Source organism: Bombina bombina, chromosome 1 (assembly GCF_027579735.1).
Source record: "Bombina bombina isolate aBomBom1 chromosome 1, aBomBom1.pri, whole genome shotgun sequence".
Classification (NCBI taxonomy): Eukaryota; Metazoa; Chordata; class Amphibia; order Anura; family Bombinatoridae; genus Bombina; species Bombina bombina.
The window spans coordinates 1,295,858,706-1,295,885,487 of NC_069499.1; the positions used below are offsets into that span (position 1 = coordinate 1,295,858,706).

Genomic DNA, 26,782 nt, shown 5'->3' on the forward strand with positions numbered 1-26,782 from the left:
AACATTTATAACATTTAAAATAAATGAACTTAGCTTTGGTAGAACTGAAACTCAGTTAAGCGTTTTCCAAAAGTGGCTTCTGATTCAGAGTCCATTTGAGACATCTTGCAATATGTAATAGAAAAAAAACAACATATAAAGCAAAATTGATCAAATTCCTTAAATGACAGTTTCAGGAATGGGAAAAAAATGCCAATGAACAAGCTTCTAGCAACCAGAAGCAATAAATAATGAGACTTAAATATTGTGGAGACAACAATGACGCTCAAATCTTTTAGCGCCAAAAAAGCCGCCCACATTATTTGGCGCCTAAATGCTTTTGGCGCAAAAAATGGCGCCACATCCGGTAACGCCGAAATTTTTTGGCGCAAAAACGACAAAAAAATGACGCAACTTCCGGCGACACGTATGACGCCGGAAATGACAAGAAAATTTTTGCGCCAAGAAAGTCCGCGCCAAAAATGACGCAATAAAATGAAGCATTATCAGCCCCCGCGAGCCTAACAGCCCACAGGAAAAAAAGTCAAATTTTAAGGTAAGAAAAAATTGAATTATTCATATGCATTATCCCAAATATGAAACTGACTGTCTGAAAATAAGGAACGTTGAACATCCTAAATCAAGGCAAATAAATGTTTAAACACATATATTTAGAACTTTATATAAAAGTGCCCAACCATAGCTTAGAGTGTCACAGAAAATAAGACTTACTTACCCCAGGACACTCATCTACATGTAGTAGAAAGCCAAACCAGTACTGAAACGAGAATCAGTAGAGGTAATGGTATATATAAGAGTATATCGTCGATCTGAAAAGGGAGGTAAGAGATGAATCTCTACGACTGATAACAGAGAACCTATGAAATAGACCCCGTAGAAGGAGATCATTGAATTCAAATAGGCAATACTCTCTTCACATCCCTCTGACATTCACTGCACGCTGAGAGGAAAACCGGGCTCCAACCTGCTGCGGAGCGCATATCAACGTAGAATCTAGCACAAACTTACTTCACCACCTCCACAGGAGGCAAAGTTTGTAAAACTGATTTGTGGGTGTGGTGAGGGGTGTATTTATAGGCATTTTGAGGTTTGGGAAACTTTGCCCCTCCTGGTAGGAATGTATATCCCATATGTCACTAGCTCATGGACTCTTGCTAATTACATGAAAGAAAATGTTTATATTCCCCAAATATGAAACTGACAGTCTGCAGAAGGAAATACATGAACCTGACTCATGGCAAATATAAGTACAATACATATATTTAGAACTTTATATAAATGCATAAAGTGCCAAACCATAGCTGAGGTGTCTTAAGTAATGAAAAACATACTTACCAAAAGACACCCATCCACATATAACAGCCAAACCAGTACTAAAACAGTTATCAGTAGAGGTAATGGTAAATTGAGAGTATATCGTCGATCTGAAAAGGGAGGTAGGAGATGAATCTCTACGACCGATAACAGAGAACCTATGAAATAGACCCCCATTAGGGAAATCATTGTATTCAATAAGTGATACTCCCTTCACGTCCCTCTGACATTCGCTGTACTCTGAGAGGAATCGGGCTTCAACAATGCTGAGAAGCGCATATCAACGTAGAAATCTTAGCACAAACTTACTTCACCACCTCCATAGGAGGCAAAGTTTGTAAAACTGAATTGTGGGTGTGGTGAGGGGTGTATTTATAGGCATTTTGAGGTTTGGGAAACTTTGCCCCTCCTGGTAGGATTGTATATCCCATACGTCACTAGCTCATGGACTCTTGACAATTACATGAAAGAAAAATGTACACTCCGTAATAGCCAAGAGCCCAAACTTTTCTACACATAAGCAGACATAATCACATAAAAAAACATGATTAAAGTCCCCCACTGCTCAATAGCCCCCCCTTAGGAGATATTAACCCTTGATTCCATAAAGATAATGGAGTCCCTCTGAGACCCTGTCTTCTATCATTTACATTACGCCCACAATGAAAGTAAAATGAAACAATCTTACCAGAATCTATGTTGTGGAACAGTAACACGGTCCTTCAAGTTTGACAGATAGTAGTGGCGCTTCTGACATGGACTTGAGTGAAGAAAGCAGGCAGCGAAACTCGTCAACGCTGATTGCTCATAGAGCTGTTAATTTGAGTCAGGATGGTTTCGCAGAAAGACTCTCCCTGCCTCTCCGGACTCTAACTTTCATCCAAGCTCTCACTGAGAGGCTGGCAGGACTACTGAAAACTCCAGTCCCATTTCGAAGAGTACTACCCTCCATAAGAGACTAATCCGCATCTTCCGACACTTCTCTGCCAACCTCCTGTGACGAAAGGCAAAGAATGACTGGGGGATGAGGGGAGTGGGGGAGGTATTTAAGCCTTTGCCTCCTCCTGGTGGCAAGGTTCTGTATTTCCCAAAAGTAATGAATGCAGCTGTGGACTCTCCCCGTTTAAGAAGAAAAAAAAGGGATAAGTAAAGAATGCATTATAAACAGATCAATTTGTAAAAGTTTTATTTCAGATATACATATCTGAAAAAAACTAACTCCTCTCATATACATCATCATGATAAACACAAATAGGCTACAATTGTTGTGTTGATTTAACCCCTTGAGTGCTAACGACGGCTCCACTCACCTACCTTAAAAGCAATCTGGAGGCTCCCATCGACTCCCACCCCGGCGATCGTCTTGTATAGTTACATGCATCGCCGGGGCTTCCCGTAATGTGCGGTGAAGTCACGAGCAATGACGTGATGATGTCACCGCGCAACATTATTTAAAAATTAACAAGACAGGGAAAGGGGGCATGTTACTTAGAAGCCTGTATCTCAGGCATCTAAGCAGCTACAGACCTCCAAGACCCACTGTTGGAAAGGTAATCTTGGGGATTTTTATTTTTTTTGTCAAAAAAAACAAGAAAACTTAAATCCAGCTTAGCACTCAAAGGAGGATTCACAATGAGACAGAATGGAATAAGAATAATAGGCCTTTACTGTGCACATACCTGTACTGGTCAACAAGATGTACTGATTGGTTATCATCAGGGTGGCGCCTCACGTGGCATTTCAAGCTGTTCATATTAGTTGTGGTAAAGTTGCACACCTGACACCTGAAAGGAAAGAATTAAGTATTTGTATTATGAATTAAAGGGACACTGTATTGGTTTCCAGTTCTTTGTTATACCAGATACAGAGTTAAATGTATGGGAAATTGATCCTTTGGGTTGATTTTTGTATATGAAATGTGTGAGCTTGAGATTATCGGGAGCTTGGAGAGACCAATTGAGAATTAAAATGTTAGTACCCATCTTTCACATCCCTTCTTGTTTACATAGCTGTCCTTTAGTGAATAAAAACATTAGTATTTTCAGTATAGGTGGTGATTTTAACAGGCAAAGTCAGCTATTTCAAATGACAAAATAAAAGTAAAGAATCTATTAGTAAACATTTTAATACAGGACATCGGATAAAATGTATCATTGGTACACATGAAAGGGGGGCACATTTTTAAGTACAATGGGCGTGTTAAGTGATAACTTCTAAGGGGTTCAGTTTTCTACAAAGAGGTACATTAGAAACTCATTAATACACAAGGGAGGTTAAAGGGACACTACATTATAAGTTCAATTATGAACATTTTAGCTCCAACACATTCTAATCGATAGAGATTGTCTGCAGAGCGTCACATTGCAATGTTAACAAGTTAGATAATGCACATTTTCAAATAAGTACAAAAAAAAAGGGATGCATTCAATAATTTTGTTCATTCTAGTTTGTGTTTTCTGATAGATATTTCCGACTGCAGCATGTCCTTTAAAAAACATAATTTATGCTTACCTGATAAATTTATTTCTCTTGTGAGGTATCGAGTCCACGGATTCATCCATACTTGTGGGATATTCTCCTTCCCTACAGGAAGTGGCAAAGAGAGCACCCACAGCAGAGATGTCTATATAGCTCCTCCCTTAGCTCCACCCCCCCAGTCATTCGACCAAAGGCTAGGAAGAAAAAGGAGAAACTATAGGGTGCAGTGGTGACTGAAGTTTTTTAAATAAAAATATACTGCCTGTCTAAAACAGGGCGGGCCGTGGACTCGGTACATTACAAGAGAATTACATTTATCAGGTAAGCATAAATTATGTTTTCTCTTGTAAGATGTATCGAGTCCACGGATTCATCCATACTTGTGGGATACCAATACCAAAGCTTTATGACACGGATGAAGGGAGGGACAAGACAGGTACCTTAAACGGAAGGCACCACTGCTTGTAGAACCTGTCTCCCAAAAATAGCCTCCGAAGAAGCAAAAGTATCGAGTTTGTAAAATTTGGAAAAAGTATGAAGCGAAGACCAAGTCGCCGCCTTACAAATCTGTTCAATAGAAGCCTCATTTTTAAAAGGCCATGTGGAAGCCACTGCTCTAGTAGAATGAGCAGTAATTCTTTCAGGAGGCTGCTGGCAAGCAGTCTCATAAGCCAAATGGATGATGCTTTTCAGCCAAAAGGAAAGAGGTAGCCGTAGCCTTTTGACCTCTCCATTTACCAGAATAAACAACAAAAAAATGAAGATGTTTAATGGAAAGCTTTAGTTGCTTGTAAGTAGAACTTTAAAGCACGAACCACATCAAGATTGTGCAACAGACGCTCCTTCTTTGATGAAGGATTAGGACACAGTGAAGGAACAACAATCTCCTGATTGATATTCCTATTAGAAACAACCTTAGGAAGAAACCCAGGTTTGGTACGCAAAACCACCTTATCTGCATGGAAAACGAGGTAAGGTGAATCACACTGTAAAGCAGATAACTCAGACACTCTTCGAGCCGAAGAGATAGCTACTAAAAACCAAACTTTCCAAGATAGAAGCTTAATATCTATGGAATGCATAGGTTCAAACGGAACTAAGTTTAGGCTCCATGGCGGAGCAACAGGTTTAAATACAGGCTTGATCCTAACCAAGGCCTGACTAAACGCTTGAACGTCTGGGACATCTGCCAGATGTTTGTGTAAAAGAATAGACAAAGCAGATATTTGTCCTTTTAAGGAACTAGCTGATAATCCCTTCTCCAATCCTTCTTGGAGAAAGGACAATATTCTAGGAATCCTAATCTTACTCCATGAGTAACCCTTGGATTTACACCAATAAAAATATTTGCGCCAAATCTTATGATAGATCTTCCTGGTGACAGGCTTTCTAGCTTGAATCAGGGTATCAATGACCGACTCAGAGAAACCATGCTTTGATAGAATCAGGCGTTCAATCTCCAAGCAGTCAGACGCAGAGAAATTAGATTTGGATGCGTGAATAGACCTTGGATTAGAAGGTCCTGCCTCATTGTCAGAGTCCACGGTGGAACCAATGACATGTCCACTAGGTCTGCATACCAAGTCCTGCGTGGCCACACAGGTGCTATCAGAATCACCGAAGCTCTCTCCTGCTTGATTCTGGCAACCAGACGTGGGAGGAGAGGAAACGGTGGAAATACATAGGCCAGATTAAAGGACCAGGGCACTGCTAGAGCATCTATCAGTACCGCCTGGGGATCCCGGGACCGGGACCCGTAACAAGGAAGTTTGGCATTCTGACGGGACGCCATCAGATCCAATTCTGGTGTACCCCATAGCTTTGTCAGCTGGGCAAATACCTCCGGATGGAGCTCCCACTCCCTCGGATGAAAAGTCTCTACTCCTGGGATATGGATTGCTGAGAGACGGCAAGAGTGATCCTCCGCCCATCGGATTATTTTGGTTACCTCCATCATCGCTAGAGAACTCTGTGTTACTCCTTGATGATTGATATAAGCTACAATCGTGATGTTGTCCGACTGAAATCTGATGAATTTGGCCGCAGCAAGCTGAGGCCACGCCTGAAGCGCATTGAATATCGCTCTCAGTTCTAGAATGTTTATCGGGAGGAGAGTTTCCTCCTGAGACCATAAGCCCTGTGCTTTCAGGGAGTTCCAGACTGCACCCTAGCCTAGTAGGCTGGCATCTGTCGTTACTATGAGCCACTCTGGCCTCCGGAAACACATTCCCTGAGACAGGTGGTCCTGAGACAACCACCAGAGAAGAGAATCTCTGGTCTCCTGGTCCAGATGCAGTTGAGGAGATAAATCTGCATAATCCCCATTCCATTGTTTGAGCATGCATAGTTGCAGTGGTCTGAGGTGTAGGCGGGCAAAAGGAACTATGTCCATTGTCGCTACCATGAGTCCGATTACCTCCATGCACTGAGCCACTGATGGCCGAGGAATGGAATGAAAAGCTCAGCAAGTGGTTAAGAGTTTTTATTTTCTGACCTCCGTCAGAAATATTTTAATTTCTACCGAGTCTAGCAGAGTCCCTAGGAAGGAAACTCTTGTGAGAGGGAAGAGAGAACTCTTTTTTTATGTTCACCTTCCACCCGTGAGATCTCAGAAAAGCCAACACAATGTCCGTGTGAGACTTGGCTAGTTGGAAAGTCGACGCCTGAATTAAGATGTCGTCTAGATAAGGCGCCACTGCTATGCCCCGCGGTCTTAGCACCGCCAAAAGGGACACTAGCACTTTTGTGAAAATTCTGGGAGCCGTGGCCAACCCGAAGGGAAGGGCCACGAACTGGTAATGCCTGTCCAGAAAGGCAAATCTGAGGAATTGATGATGATCTCTGTGAATAGGGATGTGTAGATACGCATCCTTTAAGTCCACCATAGTCATATAGTGACCCTCCTGGATCAACGGTAGAATAGTCCGAATAGTCTCCATCTTGAATGATCTTACTCTGAGGAATTTGTTTAGAATTTTGAGATCCAAGATTGGTCTAAAAGTTCCCACTTTTTTGGGAACGACAAACAGGTTTGAGTAAAACCCTAGCCCTTGTTCCGCTTTTGGAACAGGGTGGATTACTCCCATGGTATGTAGGTCTTCTACACAGTGTAAGAACGCCTCTCTCTTTGTCTGGTTTGCAGACAATTGAGAAATGTGAAATCTCCCCCTTGGGGGAGAGTCTTTGAAGTCCAAAAGAAATCCCTGGGACACAATTTCTAAGGCCCAAAACTCATGAACATCTCTTGCCCAAGCCTGGCCCGGTCCCGGATCGGGGGCTACCCCTTCATGCTGTCTTAGAGGCAGCTGCAAGCTTCTTGGCCTGTTTACCCTTGTTCCAAGCCTGGTTAGGTCCCCAGACTGACTTGGATTGGGCAAAATTCCCCACTTGCTTTGCAGCAGGGGAAGCTGAAGCGGGACCACCCTTGAAGTTCCGAAAGGAATGAAAATTATTTTGTTTGGTCCTCATTTTATTTGTTCTATCCTGAGGGAGGGCATGGCCTTTCCCTCCAGTGATGTCTGAAATAATCTCTTTCAGTTTAGGCCCGAATAGGGTCTTTCCTTTGAAAGGGATGTTCAAAAGTTTAGATTTTGATGACACATCCGCAGACCGGGACTTAAGCCATAACGCCCTGCGTGCTAAAATGGCAAAACCTGAATTCTTTGCCGCTAATTTAGCCAGTTGGAAAGCGGCATCTGTAATGAAAGAATTAGCCAACTTAAGTGCCTTAATTCTATCCATAATATCCTCTAATGGAGTCTCCATCTGAAGAGCCTCTTCTAGAGCCTCGAACTAGAAAGCAGCTGCAGTAGGAACAATGCACGCAATAGGTTGGAGAAGAAAACCTTGATGAACAAAAATTTTCTTCAGGAGACCCTCTAATTTTTTATCCATAGGATCTTTGAAAGCACAACTGTCTTCGATAGGTATAGTTGTATGCTTAGCCAGAGTAGAAATAGCTCCCTCCACCTTAGGGACTGTCTGCCACGAGTCCCGCATGGTGTCAGATATGGGAAACATTTTCTTAAAAACAGGAGGGGGAGCGAACGGAATACCTGGTCTATCCCACTCCTTAGTAACAATATTCACAATCCTCTTAGGGACTGGAAAAAACATAATTTATGTAAGAACTTGCCTGATAAATTCATTTCTTTCATATTAGCAAGAGTCCATGAGCTAGTGACGTATGGGATATACATTCCTACCAGGAGGGGCAGAGTTTCCCAAACCTCAAAATGCCTATAAATACACCCCTCACCACACCCACAATTCAGTTTAACGAATAGCCAAGAAGTGGGGTGATAAAAAAGTGCGAAAGCATATAAAATAAGGAATTGGAATAATTGTGCTTTATACAAAATCATAACCACCACAAAAAAAGGGCGGGCCTCATGGACTCTTGCTAATATGAAAGAAATGAATTTATCAGGTAAGTTCTTACATAAATTATGTTTTCTTTCATGTAATTAGCAAGAGTCCATGAGCTAGTGACGTATGGGATAATGACTACCCAAGATGTGGATCTTTCCACACAAGAGTCACTAGAGAGGGAGGGATAAAATAAAGACAGCCAATTCCTGCTGAAAATAATCCACACCCAAAATAAAGTTTAACAAAAAACATAAGCAGAAGATTCAAACTGAAACCGCTGCCTGAAGTACTTTTCTACCAAAAACTGCTTCAGAAGAAGAAAATACATCAAAATGGTAGAATTTAGTAAAAGTATGCAAAGAGGACCAAGTTGCTGCTTTGCAGATCTGGTCAACCGAAGCTTCATTCCTAAACGCCCAGGAAGTAGAAACTGACCTAGTAGAATGAGCCGTAATTCTCTGAGGCGGAGTTTTACCCGACTCAACATAGGCAAGATGAATTAAAGATTTCAACCAAGATGCCAAAGAAATGGCAGAAGCTTTCTGGCCTTTTCTAGAACCGGAAAAGATAACAAATAGACTAGAAGTCTTACGGAAAGATTTCGTAGCTTCAACATAATATTTCAAAGCTCTAACAACATCCAAAGAATGCAACGATTTCTCCTTAGAATTCTTAGGATTAGGACATAATGAAGGAACCACAATTTCTCTACTAATGTTGTTGGAATTCACAACCTTAGGTAAAAATTCAAAAAAAGTTCGCAACACCGCCTTATCCTGATGAAAAATCAGAAAAGGAGACTCACAAGAAAGAGCAGATAATTCAGAAACTCTTCTGGCAGAAGAGATGGCCAAAAGGAACAAAACTTTCCAAGAAAGTAATTTAATGTCCAATGAATGCATAGGTTCAAACGGAGAAGCTTGAAGAGCTCCCAGAACCAAATTCAAACTCCAAGGAGGAGAAATTGACTTAATGACAGGTTTTATACGAACCAAAGCTTGTACAAAACAATGAATATCAGGAAGAATAGCAATCTTCCTGTGAAAAAGAACAGAAAGAGCAGAGATTTGTCCTTTCAAGGAACTTGCAGACAAACCCTTATCTAAACCATCCTGAAGAAATTGTAAAATTCTCGGTATTCTAAAAGAATGCCAAGAAAAATGATGAGAAAGACACCAAGAAATATAAGTCTTCCAGACTCTATAATATATCTCTCGAGATACAGATTTACGAGCCTGTAACATAGTATTAATGACAGAGTCAGAGAAACCTCTTTGACCAAGAATCAAGCGTTCAATCTCCATACCTTTAAATTTAAGGATTTCAGATCCTGATGGAAAAAGGGACCTTGTGACAGAAGGTCTGGTCTTAACGGAAGAGTCCACGGTTGGCAAGAGGCCATCCGGACAAGATCCGCATACCAAAACCTGTGAGGCCATGCCGGAGCTACCAGCAGAACAAACGAGCATTCCTTCAGAATCTTGGAGATTACTCTTGGAAGAAGAACTAGAGGCGGAAAGATATAGGCAGGATGATACTTCCAAGGAAGTGATAATGCATCCACTGCCTCCGCCTGAGGATCCCGGGATCTGGACAGATACCTGGGAAGTTTCTTGTTTAGATGGGACGCCAGATCAGATCTATTTCTGGAAGTTCCCACATTTGAACAATCTGAAGAAATACCTCTGGGTGAAGAGACCATTCGCCCGGATGCAACGTTTGGCGACTGAGATAATCCGCTTCCCAATTGTCTATACCTGGGATATGAACCGCAGAGATTAGACAGGAGCTGGATTCCGCCCAAACCAAAATTCGAGATACTTCTTTCATAGCCAGAGGACTGTGAGTCCCTCCTTGATGATTGATGTATGCCACAGTTGTGACATTGTCTGTCTGAAAACAAATGAACGATTCTCTCTTCAGAAGAGGCCAAAACTGAAGAGCTCTGAAAATTGCATGGAGTTCCAAAATATTGATCGGTAATCTCACCTCCTGAGATTCCCAAACTCCTTGTGCCGTCAGAGATCCCCACACAGCTCCCCAACCCGTGAGACTTGCATCTGTTGAAATTACAGTCCAGGTCGGAAGCACAAAAGAAGCCCCCTGAATTAAACGATGGTGATCTGTCCACCATGTTAGAGAGTGTCGAACAATCTGTTTTAAAGATATTGTTTGAGATATGTTCGTGTAATCCTTGCACCATTGCTTCAGCATACAGAGCTGAAGAGGTCGCATGTGAAAACGAGCAAAGGGGATCGCGTTTGATGCAGCAGTCATAAGACCTAGAATTTCCATGCATAAGGCTACCGAATGGAATGATTGTGACTGAAGGTTTCGACAAGCTGCAATTAATTTTAGACGTCTCTTGTCTGTTAAAGACAGAGTCATGGACACTGAATCCATCTGGAAACCCAGAAAGGTTACCCTTGTCTGAGGAATCAATGAACTTTTTGGTAAATTGATCCTCCAACCATGATCTTGAAGAAACAACACAAGTCGATTCGTATGAGATTCTGCTAAATGTAAAGACTGAGCAAGTACCAAGATATCGTCCAAATAAGGAAATACCACAATACCCTGTTCTCTGATTACAGACAGAAGGGCACCGAGAACCTTTGTAAAAATTCTTGGAGCTGTAGCTAGGCCAAACGGCAGAGCCACAAACTGGTAATGCTTGTCCAGAAAAGAGAATCTCAGGAACTGATAATGATCTGGATGAATCGGAATATGCAGATATGCATCCTGTAAATCTATTGTGGACATATAATTCCCTTGCTGAACAAAAGGCAAGATAGTCCTTACAGTTACCATTTTGAACGTTGGTATCCGTACATAACGATTCAATATTTTTAGATCCAGAACTGGTCTGAAGGAGTTCTCCTTCTTTGGTACAATGAAGAGATTTGAATAAAACCCCATCACCTGTTCCGGAACTGGAACTGGCATAATTACTCCAGTCAACTCTAGATCTGAAACACATTTCAGAAACGCTTGAGCTTTTACTGGATTTACTGGGACACGGGAAAGAAAAAATCTCTTTGCAGGAGGTCTCATCTTGAAACCAATTCTGTACCCTTCTGAAACAATGTTCTGAATCCAAAGATTGTGAACAGAATTGATCCAAATTTCCTTGAAAAAACGTAACCTGCCCCCTACCAGCTGAGCTGGAATGAGGGCCGCACCTTCATGTGGACTTAGAAGCAGGCTTTGCCTTTCTAGCTGGCTTGGATTTATTCCAGACTGGAGATGGTTTCCAAACTGAAACTGCTCCTGAGGATGAAGGATCAGGCTTTTGTTCTTTGTTGAAACGAAAGGAACGAAAACGATTATTAGCCCTACTTTTACCTTTAGATTTTTTATCCTGTGGTAAAAAAGTTCCTTTCCCACCAGTAACAGTTGAAATGATGGAATCCAACTGAGAACCAAATAATTTGTTACCCTGGAAAGAAATAGAAAGTAAAGTTGATTTAGAAGCCATATCAGCATTCCAAGTTTTAAGCCATAAAGCTCTTCTAGCCAAAATAGCTAGAGACATAAACCTGACATCAACTCTGATAATATCAAAAATGGCATCACAGATAAAATTATTAGCATGCTGAAGAAGAATAATAATATCATGAGAATCACGATGTGTTACTTGTTGCGCTAAAGTTTCCAACCAAAAAGTTGAAGCTGCAGCAACATCAGCCAAAGATATAGCAGGTCTAAGAAGATTACCTGAACACAGATAAGCTTTTCTTAGAAAGGACTCAATTTTCCTATCTAGAGGATCCTTAAACGAAGTACCATCTGACGTAGGAATAGTAGTACGTTTAGCAAGGGTAGAAATAGCCCCATCAACTTTAGGGATTTTGTCCCAAAATTCCAATCTGTCAGACGGCACAGGATATAAATGACGTAACTTCCGGCGACACGTATGACGCCGGAAACGGAAATAGAATTTTTGCGCCAAAAAAGTCTGCGCCAAGAATGACGCAATAAAATGAAGCATTTTCAGCCCCCGCGAGCCTAATAGCCCACCGGGAAGAGTCAAATTTTTGAAGGTAAGAAAAAATGGTTAAATCAAAAATGCATTATCCCAAATATGAAACTGACTGTCTGAAAATAAGGAAAGTTGAACATTCTGAGTCAAGGCAAATAAATGTTTGAATACATATATTTAGAACTTTATAAACAAAGTGCCCAACCATAGCTTGGAGTGTCACAGAAAATAAGACTTACTTACCCCAGGACACTCATCTACATATAGCAGATAGCCAAACCAGTACTGAAACGAGAATCAGCAGAGGTAATGGTATATATAAAAGAGTATATCGTTGATCTGAAAAGGGAGGTAAGAGATGAATCTCTACGACCGATAACAGAGAACCTATGAAATAGACCCCGTAGAAGGAGATCACTGCATTCAAATAGGCAATACTCTTCTCACATCCCTCTGACATTCACTGCACGCTGAGATGAAAACCGGGCTCAAACTTGCTGCGGAGCGCATATCAACGTAGAATCTAGCACAAACTTACTTCACCACCTCCATCGGAGGCAAAGTTTGTAAAAACTGAATTGTGGGTGTGGTGAGGGGTGTATTTATAGGCATTTTGAGGTTTGGGAAACTTTGCCCCTCCTGGAAGGAATGTATATCCCATACGTCACTAGCTCATGGACTCTTGCTAATTACATGAAAGAAACATCAGTGTAAACAGGAACCTCTAAGTATTTGTCCATTTTACACAATTTCTCTGGGACCACTATAGGGTCACAATCATCTAGAGCTGCTAATACCTCCCTGAGCAATAAGCGGAGTTGTTCAAGCTTAAATTTAAATGCCGTCATATCAGAATCTGTCTGAGGGAGCGTCTTTCCTGAATAAGAAATTTCTCCCTCAAATAACAAATCCCTTACCCCTACTTCAGAACATTGTGAGGGTATATCGGAAACGGCTACTAAAGCGTCAGACGGCTCAGCATTTGTTCTTAACCCAGAGCTGTCACGCTTTCCTTGTAAACCTGGCAGTTTGGATAAAACCTCTGTGAGGGTCGTATTCATAACTGTGGCCATGTCTTGTAAAGTAAATGAATTTGACGCACTAGAGGTACTAGGCGTCACTTGTGCGGGCGTTACTGGTTGTGACACTTGGGGAGAGCTAGATGTTAAACCCTCATTTCCTTCTGTCTGAGAATCATCTATTGCAATATTTTTAAGTGCTAAAATATGCTCTTTATAATTTATAGACATATCAGTGCAAGTGGGACACATTCTAAGAGGGGGTTCCACAATGGCTTCTAAACACATTGAACAAGGATTTTCCTTGGTATCAGACATGTTAAACAGGCTAGTAATGTAACAAGCAAGCTTGGAAAACACTTTAATCAAAGCAAATAACACTTAGAAAAAAAGCTGCACAAACTCTGCAAAACAGTGTAAAAAAGCAGTAAACTCAACAAAATTTTTACAGTAGCATCATAAAGCCTTAGTAACTTTGCACAGCTATGCAAATAAACAATTAACCCCTTAATGTAAAAATTGGATTGACAAAACGTAAAAAAACGGTAAAAAACGTTCAGCACCTTGTCACAGCTCTGCTGTGGCGCCTACCTGCCCTTTAGAAACGATTTGTGGGGAAAAAACTTCTTTACAGCCCTCAAACACATTGGGAACCTCTGGAGAAGTAGCTGGATGTCTCTGAGGAAAAGAAACTGCGCAACTGAGGCGCGAAAATAGGCCCCTCCCACCTCACTCGATGTTATGGGGCCTAAAACTACCCATGTGGGTTAATAACCTTTAACCAAGCCACAATGACCCCTTAAAGTCCCTCAAAAAACGTTATATTTGCATTTTTTTTTATAAAAAACAAAAACGTTTTTTCCTATCAGTGTCACCAGAAACTAATGAGCCCTTTATGCAAGCTAGGATTCCTTCTAAGTGCCTGAATACAGCTTACCCTTCCCTCATGGGGATATTGCCAGTCTTTTCTAGAATAATCACAGTCTGTCTAGAAAAAAATAGACTGAACATACCTCAATGCAGTTTAGCCTGCAAACTGTTTCCCCAACTGAAGTTTTCCTGTACTCTTCAGGCCTTGTGAGAAGAGCAGTGATTCTTAGTTACAAAGTGCTAAGATCATCATCCTCCTTGCAGAAATCTTCATCCCTTTTCTGCCAGAGAGTAAATAGTACACACTGGTACCATTTAAAATAACAAACTTTTGCTTGAGAAAATAAAAACTAACATTTTTGTCACCACACTCACTTTACCCTTCCTAGTACTTAGAGTAGGCAAAGAGAATGACTGGGGGGTGGAGCTAAGGGCGGAGCTATATAGACAGCTCTGCTGTGGGTGCTCTCTTTGCCACTTCCTGTAGGGAAGGAGAATATCCCACAAGTATGGATGAATCTGTGGACTCGATACATCTTACAAGACAAATATGTATGATATTTCTATAAGACTAGTCATTTTTTTTATTTTTTTATTTTAGTGCTTAAAAAAGGGACATGAAACCCCCCAAAATATGCCTCATGATTCAGACAGAGCATGCGATTTTAAACATTTTAAAAATTTCCTTCTATTATGCATTTTTTTTGTATTCTTGGTATCTTTTGTTGAAAAGCAAAGCCGTAAGCTTAGGAGCCTGCCCATTTCTGCAGCAGTATTGTATGTTATACATTTGCAAGAGCACTAGAGGGCATCACTATTTCCTGCCATGTAGTGCTACAGAAGCCTACCTAGTTCTCTTAAACACAGAATATAATGGGAACTAAAGACATTTTAAAATAGAAGGAAATTGTAAACTTTAAAATTACTTGTTAAAAGGGATACAAAACTCAAAAATGTTCTTTTGTGATTAAGACGGAGGATATAATTTTAGACTTCCATCCTAAACAGCAGAAGAATGTTAGTGATTATATATTCAGAACCTTACTCTAGTATTTTTTTTTAAACACAATTATGGATTATAAACAAGATTTATAACTGCTAGTTGACAAATATATTCACAGTGAAATCCTATTCATAACATCTATAGCCTTACACCTATATCTTGCTAAACCCTCCTTTTCCTTATATTGCTCCTCTTCCTTACAAGTTTAGTGAATTGCCAAGCTAGGACCAAACAAACGATAAAGAAGACTTTCCCCTAAACATGATTCCAGTAAATGGACCAGGCAAAAAATACAAACGTTTGCAACAGAACATGACTTTATGAATCACTTTAAATACTGGGAGCTTTTGGAACAGGGCACTGTTGGTTACTTAGGACTGAAAGATTGCAATAGAACGGCTCTGCGAGTTTAAAAACTATTCTGGAACTCTATAGCCCAAAAATAGTTGCAAGACAGTTTTGCAATATGGATTAAAGGGACAGTCTACACCACAATTGTTATTGTTTTAAAAGATAGATAATCCTTTTTTACCCATTCCCCAGTTTTGCATAACCAACACAGTTATATTAATATATTTTTTACCTCTGTGATTATCTTGTATCTAAGCCTCTGCAAACTGCCCCTTTATTTCAGTTATTTTGACAGACTTGCAGTTTAGCCAATCAGTGATATCTCCCAGGTAACTTCACGTGCATGAGCACAGTGTTATCTATATGAAAAACATGAACTAACACCTTCTAGTGGTGAAAAACCTGTTAAAATGCATTCTTAAGAGGCGGTATTCAAGGTCTAAGAAATTAGCATATACACCTCCTAGGTTAAGATTTCAACTAAGAATACCAAGAGTACAAAGCAAAATTGGTGATAAAAGTAAATTGGAAAATTGTTTAATATTACATGCCCTATCTGAATAATGAAAGTTTGTTTTGGACTAGACTGTCCCTTTGAGGTTAACTGAGAAATGTACCATTTACTTATCCAGTCTTTCATATGTGCTTTCTCTAGAGGCCCAAAAAAGTTTGCTGGGACATGAAACACTAATATTTTAATATAATATGGTTTAATTGTGCAAAGTAAAAAATGCAAAATCCTTTCAAAATTTATTTTGCCCCTTTCCTTTCGTCCTTAACTAGCAAAAGTAACAAGATGCCACAAAATAATTTAATTTTTGCTAACACAAGGACAGTGACGAGCCCTGTCAACTCCAAAATAAGGTGGGAGAATTTTGGGCCAATGAAAAAAAAAATTACCGCAAACCACGTTAATTTATAAAGTTTCAATAGTCAGCTAGTATGCTAATTTAAGGCAATGCTACAGAAATGTATTATAATTAAAATGTTTTATTTCCCTTAAAACAAACACAGTGTACTTTAAATAGTTTTCCCTTTACTGTATTCCCAGTGACTTTTTATACCAGCTGCAGAGTATAAAATGCAAGGGAAATTGATAATTTTAGATTTATTTTTGTATATGAAATAGCCGTTTCTGTTCCTACTACAGTCCAATAAAATGGGCTAAGCTTTTAAAGAGAGAAGATCTCATTAGCATATCTGCCTATTTATAAAAGGCCTCCTTATCTTACTTCTGACACAGAGATTTTTGGTGCAAATGCCAGACCAAACAGAAGCAACATAAATTGCTAATGCTTATTTAGAAAGGCAAATCTGAGTAATTTTGTATGATCCTTGTGAATAGGGATATGCAAATATGCATCTTTTAAAGGGACTGTCAACACCATAATTTTTGTTGTTTAAAAAGATAGATAATCCCTTTATTACCCATTCCCCAGTTTTGCATAACCAACACTTTTTACCTCTGTGATTACCTTGTATCTAAGCCTCTGCAAACTGCCCCGTTATTTCAGTTCTTTTGACTGACTTGCATTTTAGCCAATAAGTGCTCACTCCAGGGTAACTTCACGTGCATGTGAGCTCAATGTTATCTATATGAAACACATGAACTAATGCCCTCTAGTGGTCAAAATGCAGTCAGATTAGAGGCAGTCTTCAAGGTCTAAGAAATTAGCATATGAACCTCCTAGAATTAACTTTCAACTAAGAATACCAAGAGAACAAAGCAACACTGGTGATAAAAGTAAATTGGAAAGTTGTTTAAAATTACATGCCCTATTTAAACCATGAAAGTGTTTTTTGGACTTGACTGTCCCTTTAAGTGTGTTGACATAAAAACTAAATTTATGCTTACCTGATGTCTTTCTTTCCAGATATGGTGAGTCTACGGAATCATCTTCAATTACTGTTGGGAATATCACTCACTGGCCAGCAGGAGGAGGCAAAGAGCACCACAGCAAAGCTGTTAAGTATCACTTCCCTTCCCACAACCCCCAGTTATTCGACCAAAGGTAAATGGAGAAAAAGAAGCAACACAAGGTGCAGAGGTGCATGAGGTGTTAGTAAAATATAATTGTCTTAAAAGAAAGGGCAGGCCGTGGAATCACCATATCCGGAAAGAAATTAATCACGTAAGCATATATTTAGTTTTTTTTCCCTAAGACATGGTGAGTACACGGAATCTTCTTCAATCAATGTTGGGAATCAATACCCAAGCTAGAGTACACAGATTAGGGAGGGACAAGACAGGAACCTAAACAGAAGGCACCACCGCTTGTAGAACCTTTCTCCCAAAAGAAGCCTCAGCCAAGACAAAAACATCAAATTTGTAAAAATTTGGAAAAATTATGCAGAGAGGACCAAGTTGCAGCCTTGCAAATCTGAACCCCAGAAGCTTCATTCTTGAAAACCCAAGAAACCAAAACAGCCCTAATGGAATGAGCTGTAAATCTCTTAGGGGGCTGCTGTCCAGCAGAAACATAAACCAAACGATTAAACTTCTCACCGAAGGGAAAGAAATGTAGCTGAGCTTTCTGAGCTGTACAAGTCCCAGAGAAACAAACAGAAGACTGGCAAAAATTCTCAGTCACCTGTAGATACATTTTGTACTAAGTTAGTACAAAAAAAATCGCCTCATCGACAAAAAATATAAGATAAGGCGAATCACACTACCAAGCTGAGAATCCCGAGACTCTCTGAGTAGAAGAATTGGCCTTCCAAGATAAATTAATATCTATGGAATGAAAAGGCTCAAACAGAGCATGCCGCAAACTTTAAGAACAAAGTTAGGCTCCAAGGCGGAACAGCCGACTTAAACACAAGCCCGATTCCGACCAGGTCCTGACAAAAATATTGCACATCTGGCACGTCTGCCAGATGCTTATGTAGCAAAAATAAACAATGCAGAAATCTGAACCTTCAGGGTACTAACTGACAAACCGTTCTAGGAATCTTGACTCCACTCCTTAAGAGTAGTCTTGTATTCCCACCAATAAGATAAGTACATCATAACTATGACAAAACTTCTAGAAACTGGCCTGCAAGCCTGAGTCATGGTTTCAGTGAATGACTCAGAAAACCCACACTTAGAAAAAATCAAGCGATCAATCTCCAAGCAGGCAGCATCAGAGAAACGAGAATTAGATGAAAGAAGGGACCCTGTTCAGAAGGTCCTTCCTCAGGAACAGTCTCCAAAATGGAGATATGACATTACTACTAAGTCTGCATACCAGGTCCTGCGAGGTCATGCAGAGGCTAATAGAAACACTGCCGCTCTCTCCTATTGAATACGAGCAATGACTCGTGTAAGGAGAACACAGAGGAAACAGGTATGTCGGACTGAATACCAAGAAAACCCCTAGCACCTATCCAGGTGGCCAGTGGATCCCTTTACCATGAACCATACCTTGGAAACTTGGTGTTTTGTCAAAACACCCTCAGAAGCTAATCCCGGACCCCCCCCATTTGAGGGTTTACCTAGAAAAAAAAAACACAGGAAGAGGACCCCCTCCCCGGAATGAAATATCTGTCTGTTCAGAAGCCAATTGTCCACCCCTAAAAAAAAGGATGACAGACAGCAATTGTGAGCTTCCGCCCACTGAACAATCCAAATCACCTCCTACATGGCTAAGGAACCCCTAGTTCCTTCCTGGTGGTAGAAATAAACCATTGAGGTGATAATATCCGACTGGAACCAGCCAAGGACGACAAACCAAAAGGCCAAGCCATCAGAGCATTGTAAATCGCTCTCAACCCCAAGATCTTAAAAAGGAGAGCAGACACTTCCGAGTCCAAAATCCTCAAACAAGACCCAGACTGCTTACCAGCCCAGCAGGTTGGCATCCATTGTCACATAACCCAGTAATATCCCCAGAAGCATGCTTCCTGAGATAGATACTCCTGAAAAAATACTACGGAACAAAGACTCTTGTCGACTGTCCATTTTATGGAAAAAAGCAGAAGGAAAGATGTCCGTGGGAATACCATCGGACCAATTCCCTTCATACACAGAGTCACTGAAAAGTGAAGGAAAATCAACTGCAGCTAGATCCAAACTCCCAACCTCCTGGTTGCAAGATGGCTAAGCTATCCACTGCAGAGAAGGGATAGGAATAACTCCTTAATAATCTGACCTCTGTTAGACATCTTCTCCAAGATAGAGAATCTATAAAAGGTCCAAGCATACCGCCCCTGGTGTTCCCAGGCGGTCTCCCATTCAAGTACTGACCAGGTCTGACCCTGCATAACTTCCGAGATCAGACGGAATCGGGTCCATTCAGGGTATTGAGGCAGTAGGCCTAAATAAATCACCCTTGCGGAAGGAACAAGGGAACTCTTCTCCAGATTCATTTCCCAACCCTGGAAAAGAAGATTGGAAAGGATCTCTTAAAAGAGAGTTTGCTTGAATAATGACACCTGAACCATATATTGTCCAAAAAAATTTGCAATACCCCAAGACCTGAAAATATCCCGAAACAAGGGAACGATCATTTTTTCAGGTCTATGTTCGTTATGGCCCTCTTGAACCAAAGGCGAGAAGAAACTACTTTAGAAGGTCAGAATCTGAGTTACCCGAGGTAAATACCTAGATCTCGTTCCCAAACTGGGTTTGGAACTATCACTCCCAGAGATGAAGATCTTGAACCCAGTTCAAGGAATGCCTCTCATCCTACTTGGATAGCAGATACTCTAGAAAGAGAAATCTGCCCCTGGGAGAAAAATGTAGATTGAACTTGAAAGGACATGACTAACTTTTTTTTCTCCTTTCTTTCTTTCCTTTTTTTTTAAATTATTTTTTTTTTTAAAGTCAGCCAATAATGCTGCTAGACCAAGTCCAAACAAAGGCTCATCCTTAAAAGGAGACGCCAGAAGCGAGGATTTGGAGGACACAAAGTATTGAACCAGCAACTGCAGAACTATAAAGCCTACACTGTACCAGTAAACCACAGGTAGGTTTCTCAGCTGACCAAGATTTCAGCCACAACCCCCAGCGGCTAGTACCGCAAGTCTAAAAAGATGAGACATTGCTCTAAATGAACAATAAAAACCTCCAGCTTCTTATCCTTGGATACGTAAAGGAGCAGCTACCCTCCATAGGGATCAAAGTTCTCTGAACCATAGTAGAAAACTCCCTTCTACCTAGGGCACCGTGCATATTAATGGAGTCAGCAACAGGAAAATCCTTTAAAGGACGGGAGACAGGTATCCCTAGCTTCTCCTACCCCTGTGAAAATTTCCATAGCACGCTTAGAAACATTTCCCCAAAGGAAGAAACATCATAGAATGATAAAGTTTACAAAACTTCCAAGGGTTGACAACGACAGGGATAACGATGTCGTCCAAGTAGCCAAAACCTTTACCATACCGAAGGTGATCAAGCTTAAATCTGAAGGATACTACTTCAGCATCAGATGAAGGAATTATACTGTCCGAATCTGGCATATCACCCTCAGGAACTGCTAGCGACTGCCCGGCACCAGGTAAGAGGGATAGCAACATAGCAGAAATGGAGCAGAAACCTTACTATCTGAATTATTAAAATGTCCTCTTGCGTTTTCCCTGTAGGAAAGGAAACGCAGATAAAGCCACAGATACCAAATATACCTGAACTGCAAAATCTGCAGACAATACACTCCTCCAGGAGATAAAGAGGAACCGCAGGGCACTGCATGTGACGTCAGAAAGACTTGGGACGTAAAAGGAGAAAACTGTGGCATTGCCTACACATCATCATCCTGGGAGACATGGGGCCCAGAAGGCAACAACCTATCTGTACTTTCATTAGATAGGTGAAAAACTGCCACACAGAATTGCATATGCTTAACATAGAATAATTCTTTAGCAGGAATAAAGATTTTAACGTGAAGGATAGGTATGCTAATAAAAAAAACAATCTGATCCTCACGAACCAGAAGCATATGTCCCTTTAAGAAAACTTAATCTTAAAAACAGAATTTATGCTTACCTGATAAATTACTTTCTCCAACGGTGCGTCCGGTCCACGGCGTCATCCTTACTTGTGGGATATTCTCTTCCCCAACAGGAAATGGCAAAGAGCCCAGCAAAGCTGGTCACATGATCCCCCCTAGGCTCCGCCTTCCCCAGTCATTCGACCGACGTAAAGGAGGAATATGCATAGGAGAAATCATATGATACCGTGGTGACTGTAGTTAGAAAAAATAATTCATCAGACCTGATTAAAAACCAGGGCGGGCCGTGGACCGGACACACCGTTGGAGAAAGTAATTTATCAGGTAAGCATAAATTCTGTTTTCTCCAACATAGGTGTGTCCGGTCCACGGCGTCATCCTTACTTGTGGGAACCAATACCAAAGCTTTAGGACACGGATGATGGGAGGGAACAAATCAGGTCGCCTAGATGGAAGGCACCACGGTTTGCAAAACCTTTCTCCCAAAAATAGCCTCAGAAGAAGCAAAAGTATCAAATTTGTAGAATTTGGCAAAAGTGTGCAGTGAAGACCAAGTCGCTGCCTTACATATCTGATCAACAGAAGCCTCGTTCTTGAAGGCCCAAGTGGAAGCCACAGCCCTAGTGGAGTGAGCTGTGATCCTTTCAGGAGGCTGCCGTCCGGCAGTCTCATAAGCCAATCGGATAATGCTTTTAAGCCAGAAAGATAGAGAGGTAGAAGTTGCTTTTTGACCTCTCCTTTTACCAGAATAAACAACAAACAAAGAAGATGTTTGTCTGAAATCCTTAGTAGCTGCTAAGTAAAATTTGAGAGCACGAACTACATCTAAGTTGTGCAACAAACGTTCCTTCTTTGAAACTGGATTAGGACACAAAGAAGGCACGACTATCTCCTGGTTAATATTTTTATTAGAAACAACTTTCGGAAGAAAACCAGGTTTAGTACGCAAAACCACCTTATCTGCATGGAACACCAGATATGGAGGAGAACATAGTCTATCTGAAGGTACAGACATGATAAACAGGCATAAACTTGATAACAAAGTACAAAAAACGTTTTAAAATAAAACCGTTACTGTCACTTTAAATTTTAAACTGAACACACTTTATTACTGAATATGCGAAAAAGTATGAAGGAATTGTCCAAAATTCACCAAAATTTCACCACAGTGTCATAAAGCCTTGAAAGTATTGCACACCAAATTTGCTTTGCTGAGACCCAACCAAGCCCAGAGGGGAATACGATACCAAATGACGCCTTCAGGACGCTTTTTCAGTGTATCTGAGCTCCTCACACATGCATCTGCATGCTCTGACTCCCAAAAACAACTGCGCATTAGTGGCGCGAAACTGAGGCTCTGCCTAAGACTAGAGAAGGCCCCCAGTGAAAAAGGTGTCCAAAACAGTGCCTGCCGTTTTTATTACCAACATATCCCAGATAAAAACAACTCCTCAGAGTAATAAACCATTAAACATGCTTATAAAACAAACGTTTTAGCCCAGAAAAATGTCTACCAGTCTTTAAAGCCCTTGTGAAGCCCTTTATAAATTGTTATTAAAATGGCTTACCGGATCCCATAGGGAAAATGACAGCTTCCAGCATTACCAAGTCTTGTTAGAAATGTGTCATACTTCAAGCAGTAAAAGTCTGCACACTGTTCCCCCAACTGAAGTTACTTCATCTCAACAGTCCTGTGTGGAACAGCCATCGATTTTAGTAACGGTTGCTAAAATCATCTTCCTCTTACAAACAGAAATCTTCATCTCTTTTCTGTTTCAGAGTAAATAGTACATACCAGCACTATTTTAAAATAACAAACTCTTGATTGAAGCAATAAAACTACATTTAAACACCAAAAAACTCTAAGCCATCTCCGTGGAGATGTTGCCTGTACAACGGCAAAGAGAATGACTGGGGAAGGCGGAGCCTAGGGGGGATCATGTGACCAGCTTTGCTGGGCTCTTTGCCATTTTCTGTTGGGGAAGAGAATATCCCACAAGTAAGGATGACGCCGTGGACCGGACACACCTATGTTGGAGAAAAGGATACACTACAATGGAAATGTATAACTGAATAAGTGTAAACCAACTATAAAACCGTAATTTAAAGGGACACTGAACCCAAATTTTTTCTTTTGTGATTCAGATAGAGCATGCAATTTTAAACAACTTTCTAATTTACTCCTATTATCATTTTTTCTTTGTTCTCTTGCTTTCTTTATTTGAAAAAGGCATCTAAGCTATTTTTTGGTTCAGACCATGGAAAGCACTTGTTTATTGGTGGGTGAATTTACCCACCAATGAGCAAGAACAACACAGTGTGTTCACCAAAAATGGGCTGGCATCTAAACTTACATTCTTGCATTTCAAATAAAGATACCAAGAGAATGAAAAGAATTTGATAATAGGAGTAAATTAGAAAGTTGCTTAAAATTGCATGCTCTATCTGAATCATGATAGAAAAAAATTGGGTTCAGTGTCCCTTTAAGTTCTTATATCTAATATAAGTGCAGCAGAGAAGTGTATTAGACCACTGCACAATAGTGCGATCTGCTTATAAAAAACTAAGCCAATTAATTATTTATGCGTCCTACTGAACTGACAGCCTGAAACATTGATGGCTGAACGGCCTTAGCTATAATTAGTTTTAAAAGTATGTCACTGTGACCACTCTGCCACTGCCCCTCTCATGGAGCAGAATTAACATTGCGCCGTTCTCATCTGAGAACAGGGCGGAGAATACACTGGCTCAGAAAAACCCAAAAAGCCCCGCTTCCAGAATTCCCTTCCCATGCAAAAAACAAGAAGTAGGGGGGAACTTACAAGCGGCAAGAGAATGAAGCGCACATCCATCGCACTTCATTCTGCCGACAAGTCGGGTCAGAAATAACAATACGAACATAAAGGGCACACGGAGTCTGTAGATATATGAGATACGAGCAAAGACTTTTTAGACTTAACTGCCCCATAGGAGTAACGCCGCTTAAATGAGCACGCTCTCCTAACAGCATCCAGCCTGAAAATAAAAGGAGTGTTTCCTAAATAACCTAGACCTGCGTGAAACTTGTGGTAGCAGTGCTCTAGACTCTCAAGCCCTTCCTAAACTATAAGGAAATTAAACAGAGAGTTGTCTTCAGAAAGAAAATTGATCAATACACCGCATTACACAGAAAAAAAATCTGAGCCCCAATAAAAAGTAACTTCCTTAAGCCTTTTATGTCACAGCCAAAAGTGCCTGCCCACAGCCAGTAAAAAAATCCATCATAAAGGATATTGTGTCTCACATAAAGTGCAATTTTGGAGTCCTTAACCCCTTCAGTGCCAGCCTCCTAGCCCCAGAAGACAAAATGGCACTTACCTGCACATCTAGCTGTCCGGCAGGAGGACAGCTCACCGGGTATGAGAGGATGCCACTCCTCACAGAGACCTGTGGAAAAAAAAGAAAGACTTAGTTAACTTACTCAGGCATTCCATACCAGGGCAGCAACATGCTAGGAAACGCAGCAAGGGCTTTACCTCACAAGTTCCTAACTGCTTTAAAGCCACCACTGCCCTAACTGAAGAGACTAACGTGGAGCACAGCTAGACCCCATCTTGAGAGGAAAGATCAGAGCAAACCTAATCTGCTTTCAAAATAATAAAATCTTGATTGAAGGGAAATAAATTCAGACACCAACATCTTCACCTCTTCCTTGTACCGTAGGCAAAGAGAATGACTGGGGGTTATGGGAAGTGATACTTAACAGCTTTGCTGTGGTGCTCTTTGCCTCCCCAACAGTAATTGAAGATGATTCAGTGAACTCACCATATCTTAGGAAAGAAATGACCCTCCTGCACTGAAAGGAAGTATAGTGCAAAATGTCTCCCTTTTGAAAGTTGGAACTTTAATAAAATTTGTTTACAGTTTTAAGATCAAAAAATGGGCATTAAAATACCATATTTCGTAGAGAGAAAAAAAAAAGAGGTGGAATAAAATCTTTGATTTTGTTTGCAGTGTTGACCAAATTAAAGTGGTCCTGAAATTCTGCAAGGGAAGCTTCTTGGGAAACAAGGTAAAAATGTTGTGACACCAGATTGCAATAGCAACACATTCTATACTGACAGCTGGGAAAAACAGAGCCAGCTGGATCGTCTATGAAGGCTTTAAGCTTTTTCTGCTACTCTATCAGCAGGTGGTCCCTGGGTTTCTAAATAATCATCCTCAAAAGATGAGGTTTCTGATTCCACTGTACTCTTGATTTGTGCAGAGTACCTAGACGGGTCAACCCTGACGTGCCTAGGGCCTGCAAAGGGTTTTTCTGCCCTTGGAATGTCTTTTTTTCTTTTTGGTGAAGGTATGACAGCCAGCAGTTCTGAACCTATGCAGAGTAGATTGCCCTTTTAAGGGTTAGCATGATGTCCTGAGAAATATTATATATAGCAAGGGGAGGCAAGTTTCTAGCGGTAAACAAACACAGAAAAGTATAAGAGGCACAGAAAGGGTTAACCCACTAAGGGGCACAATGTAAAACTAAAGTCCTCAGAAAGAAAACAGAAAAATTCAACACTGTCTCTTAAGAAGAAAAAGGAAATTTATGCTTACCTGATTCATTTTTTTTTTCTTTTACGATATGACGAGTCCACGGATTTCATCCTTACTTATGGGATTCCGCCTCCTGGTCAGCAGGAGGAGGCAAAGAGCACCACAGCAGAGCTGTATATATAGCTCCTCCCTTCCCTCCCACTCCAGTCATTTGACCGAAGTTAGGAAGAGAAAGGAAAAGCCAAGGTGCAGAGGTGACTGAAGTTTAACAAAAATAAAAACCTGTCTGAAAAATTGACAGGGTGGGCTGTGGACTCGTCATATCGTAAAAGAAATAAATTTATCAGGTAAGCATAAATTTCCTTTTCTTTTACAAGATATGACGAGCCCACTGATTTAATCCTTACTTATGGGATACAATACCAAAGCTATAGGACACGGATGAAAGGGAGGGACAAGACAGGAACCTAACCGGAAGGCACAACTGCTTGAAGAACCTTTCTCCCAAAAACAGCCTCGGACGAGGCAAAAGTGTCAAATTTGTAAAATTTGGAAAAAGTGTGAACGGACGACCAAGTTGCAGCCTTGCAAATCTGTTCAACAGAAGCATCATTCTTAAATGCCCATGAGGAAGCCACAGCCCTAGTAGAATGATCCGTAATTCTTTCAGGAGGCTGCTGTCCAGCAGTCTCATATGCCAAACGGATGATACTCTTCAGCCAAAAAGAAAGAGGTAGCCGTAGCTTTCTGGCCCCTACGTTTTCCAGAAAAAACAACAAATAATGAAGATGATTGACGAAAATCTTTAGTCGCCTGCAAGTAAAACTTCAGGGCACGAACCACGTCCAGGTTATGTAACAGACGCTCCTTCTTAGAAGAGGGATTAGGACACAATGAAGGAACAACAATTTCCTGATTAATATTCTTATTAGAAACAACCTTA

The 26,782-nt window shown here is 40.7% G+C and overlaps 1 protein-coding gene and 1 pseudogene across 3 annotated transcripts in view; both read right to left on the reverse strand.

Moving 5' to 3' along the window:
• ZNF507 (zinc finger protein 507) overlaps nt 1–26,782 on the reverse strand; it is a 350,567-nt gene that overhangs the window by 127,069 nt on the left and 196,716 nt on the right. For all 3 annotated transcript variants that reach the window (XM_053701720.1, XM_053701736.1, XM_053701728.1), the window contains one exon: nt 2,994–3,098. In XM_053701720.1, coding sequence (XP_053557695.1) covers nt 2,994–3,098 — 105 coding nt within the window. The remainder of the gene's footprint in view (nt 1–2,993; nt 3,099–26,782) is intronic.
• LOC128646228 (uncharacterized) lies at nt 19,568–19,686 on the reverse strand (annotated as a pseudogene).